The sequence below is a fragment of the Stegastes partitus genome, unplaced genomic scaffold, assembly GCF_000690725.1.
Source record: "Stegastes partitus isolate 25-593 unplaced genomic scaffold, Stegastes_partitus-1.0.2 Scaffold569, whole genome shotgun sequence".
NCBI classification, from domain to species: domain Eukaryota; kingdom Metazoa; phylum Chordata; class Actinopteri; family Pomacentridae; genus Stegastes; species Stegastes partitus.
Window position 1 is genome coordinate 370,723 of NW_007578300.1, and position 4,517 is coordinate 375,239.

Here is a 4,517-nt window from a genome sequence, read left to right on the forward strand (position 1 = left end):
CCTAACCTCCATAGAGGTGCACGACTTTGTATTGTCGTGGAAATGAGCCCATGGTACGAGAGGAGGGGGGAGGGTGGGATTCTACAAAGAAATGGGATGAGGGGGCGATGGGGCAGAAGGGGCAGAAGGGGCAGAAGGGCCCCCCCCATCCCCACTGCGGTGCGAAGCCTTTGACAAACTGAAGCCTAAATGGGACGTTCTGAGGCTGTCTGAGGGAGAAACTTTAGCTCATGAAGCTTCAGAAGTCGAGACATTATTGGTTGGGTTAGGGTTAGGGTTAGGTTTAGGTTGGGTTAGGGTTAGGTTTAGGTTGGGTTAGGGTTAGGTTTAGGTTGGGTTAGGGTTAGGGTTAGGTTGGGTTAGGGTTAGGTTTAGGTTGGGTTAGGTTTAGGTTTAGGTTGATCCATTGTGTTTGGTTAGAACTGTGATCCAGCTGGACTCTGTAAATGGAAACATGACAAATACTAGTACTGGCAGAACTTCTGTTTACTCGTACTTGGCATGTTCTGACCTACTGGTACTGCACCGTGATGCACATACATGTGCTACTGTGGCAGGGTTAGGGTGCTACTACCCATGTCAGAACACGGCCCAGTGTTAGCAGCCTTAGAGGTCTGGGCCGGTTCTGGCTGTTTTTGCAGACTTTTAGTTTTGTGTCTATGCGCCTGCAGCGCGTGTTTCATATGCTTATATTTTACACGTTTTTTGTCACGCATGTTCATAACATCATATCTCTGGTTTTACGTGGTCTGTCGACATGAAACAAAAACTGGGAGAGTTTAAGGCCTGCACTTTAGAGGGAAGTATATATGACAGTTTTCCTGTTGTGATGCCTCAAACATGACATATGATTATGTCTCGCCGATGTGACGGCGGATCTCTAAGGGTTCAGTCGGCATTTTGTTAAGAGGGCGCAAGCCAGGAGTCTGAGGGCGCAGCGCCCCCTAAAATTATTTAGACAAACCTCTGCGGTGAGCACAAATGTGGAACATGCTGCGACTGCTTGGGGTTCAGAGGGTTCAACAGCAGACAGCACAATGGGCCGGTGTGTCCGTAGCACTTGTAGAACTGAGCTGCTCCCTGATGAACACGACTGAAGCCGTCCAGCAGTTGAACCTGATGACTGACCAACTGCTGTCGCTGCCTAAAAGCCTCACACTCCCCCTGACCTCCAGGTTCTCATCCCCTACGATGCTCCTCTGGTGCTCTGCCACGGTGAGGTCATGTGTCATGAACAGTGCTGGTTGTGGCTTTTTCTCCCATTGATCCAGCCAGCTTGATGAAGACCCTGAACAGCGGCGTACAGCTCCTCTTTAGTCTTTAGTCTGACCACTTCTCCATCACTCTAATTCCAAAGGAGCTGAAGCAGAGACCAGGCTAGAAGGAGGCAGCTAATCGTACACAATACCTTCTTGTTTTTTGTTTTTTGGACGTTTCTATACGTCACAGTGTTGCTGTACCACCATTATAACATTCTTGAGACTGTGTGATTTGTATACAGGTTTTACTTTAATTCTTAGGATGGTAATGTAAAAGTAAAACATAAGAATGGTCAGTATCTTAGTTGTAAAGTCCTGCCTCAGACACTGTTTTGATCCCTACAAACCCATCTGTGTATTAAAATTGCATGTTTTAAAGTTTTTTTTTCAGTGAAAATGACCTCCTCCAGTGGTACGGTGGCTTGGCTGTTATTCTACCCTCTAGAATATAACACACACATGCTGTGCACAGTAGCACGCTGGAGTATCGCAGTAATTCATTCATACATGTTAGAACCAGAAACCGGTTGTGAAGAAGAACAATGATGTGCAAAGACTGGTTGGTTGTGCATGAACAGTCTACGTTTAAGTCTTTCCTTGGTACGCTGCAGTTTAATTCTGTTCAAGTCAGGTTTGTTTATGTGGCGCCGACTCACAACATAAGTGATGTCGAGGCACTTCCACCATCTGGACATGTTCACAAGGTAATTACTGGATTTTCACTCGAGGGGGTCTTTAAAGTTTTACCTTTTTATCTTGCAATCTATTTTCCATTTCAGTCTTTCGTGATGCATTTCCACAAAGGCACCGTGTTGGCATGTGGTCGCCACGGTGAACCACGCTGCCTCCTCTGAGCCAGCTCTGTGCTTGCAGAGTATTATCAGCAGATGCCACTGACAGAATGAAATGTGATGCTGGTGCTTATGACATGTTTTCCGCCGTTTGACATTGTAGTATGATGGATAACATACGGGAGTGGGAGTGTTCAGCACACGCCGGCAGTTGGCAGTTTTTTAAAGCCAGTCATGGTGAGTTTAGCTGGAGCGAAAGCAGAAGACTGTAAAGATGTGTTCCTCCAAAGGCAGTTGCCTCATTTGAAGCACTTGGTTATGATACATCTTCTGCATGTATTTCTGCGCCAAGCTGAGAAGAGACGCATCTGTTGTTGAAATTATTTTCCTTTGTAGCACAGGAACAAACAAATGCATCTAGAAAATAAATCATTGTGTTTCTCCAACAAAACAAGAAATCGAGCATGAAATGAACAGAGCGATAAGAAACGAACAAGCATCAGGCAGTGGCAGGAGAAACAGCAGCAAGCATAAGCCTAACAGTGTTTCAGTCCTGCTTTCCAACAGACGGATAGCAGCCAGGCTTTGTGCATAGAACCGTCCTTGCATTATTATTCTTCCTCCTTCCTTCCTCCTCCTCTGTTCCCCTTCAGCACTCCTCCACTCCTTACTCCGCCTCATTCCTCTCATCCTCTAAGACGATAATCACTGGGCTTGGGCTTCACTCTCACTCCCTGCTGCCGCTGTGAAAGTGTACGCTTGCACCTGCACATGTGTGTAGAGTATGTGTGGGTTTTATCCCCGCTAAGCGCATACATGTGTGGGTGAATGTATGCATGAATATATCCATGTATGTGCTCTGTCATACGTGGCGGTCCGCCCCTACAGCGGATGTGTGTGCTGGTATGTGGGCTAAATGCAGGTTGGTTAGCATCATTAAACTGTTATATAAGTGGACACGTGCACACACATGTTCATACATAACCTACATACATACGTAGCTGCTTATAAGACGATTAGTTGTGAGGCTTGTGTTTCGACTCAAAGCAAATTATATTTCCTGGATAATGGAGAAGTTCATCCACCCATGCGTTTATTTCCTCCCACATGTCCGGGCTGCCGAGGCTGCAGCCTGAGCAGAGCTGCCCAGTCCTGCCCCACCAGCGCCACCTCCTGGAGCTCTGACTCTGACGGGTTCCCAAACCAGCCAAGGGACACAAACTGTCCAGCGTACAGGGCCTGCCCCAGGATCTCCTGGATCCGAAATGCCCAAAACACGTCCACAGGAGGGGCCTGGAGGCATCCCATATGGACCACGTCACTGTGTGATGTGGGGCATCCCTCTTGAATGACCGAGCTCCTCACCCGGTCTCTGAGGTCTACCCCAGACATCCGCCGCTTGTGTCCGCCATCTCATTCTTTCGGTCAATATCCTCAGCTCTCAGCCGTTGGTGAGGGTAGGAACGTAGATCGACCAGTAAATCGACAGCTTTGCCTTTTGGCGCAGCTCTCTCTTTACCACAACAGACAAGTATAGCGCCCGCATCACTGCAGATGCCACACCAATCCATCTGTCGATTCCACCCTTTTTTCCATCTTAAACCGCGGCTTTGGGGTTATCGTTAACCCAGCCGCTTCACGCTCGACAGCAAACCGGCCCAGTTCCAGCCTGGAGGTCACCGCTTGACGAAACCAACAGGACAGCGTCATCTGCAAAAAGCAAAAAGATGCGACTCCGCGCCCACCACACCCGACACGCTCCACCACTGGGCTGCACTGATGCCAGGGCAGCCTGTGGGTGGGCGTTAAGAAGGGGTTTGTAATGCTAAGCTACACTTTGTATGGGGGTGTGTTTGAATTAGCTACACAAAAGCATTTTTTTGCTTTTAAGTTGTCAAATACATCGACGAGCGAGGCTGCAAGGTTGACAGGCGTAGGTTTGAACTGTTGGTTTAAAACGGTGAAGCGACCTGTGTTCAGCACGTATGTCGGACCTCACCAACACGTTTTGTTGTCGTGCCTCCATGTCATCTCCATGCATGGATCAAATAGACTTTTTAAAGATTTTCTTGTGAATGCATCCATGAGAGCTGATACTGGAGGGTAACATGGAGAAACGACACTTCTCATCAGAGCTACACCTGCTAGTTAGCATTTGTCACGATGGTTGTGTCTCATATCAGACTATTTCAGAATATTTTTATCAAGCTCTTCGTATTGACACCACTTTCTACTGAAACGATACCTTCAACCCCCTCGGCCCCAACACACTGCAGGCCTGTCGTATCATAATGAGATAATCATTTAAAGCATAACCCGGCTTTATTTCTGTCTTTGTCTTTTTCATCTCTTCAGATCACCAGAAGCTGGAGCGAGAGGCTCGGATTTGTCGTCTGTTGAAGCACCCCAACATTGGTGAGGACTCGTGCTTTTCTTTTCTCTCCCCATGAACCACAGTGAATATATA

General features: G+C 47.6%; 1 protein-coding gene across 1 annotated transcript in view; it reads left to right on the forward strand.

The window, feature by feature from the left end:
- The window catches only part of camk2b1 (calcium/calmodulin-dependent protein kinase (CaM kinase) II beta 1), an 86,400-nt gene that overhangs the window by 15,821 nt on the left and 66,062 nt on the right, over nucleotides 1-4,517 (forward strand). Inside the window, exon 3 of the mRNA XM_008288676.1 lies at nucleotides 4,406-4,475. Coding sequence (XP_008286898.1) covers nucleotides 4,406-4,475 — 70 coding nt within the window. The remainder of the gene's footprint in view (nucleotides 1-4,405; nucleotides 4,476-4,517) is intronic.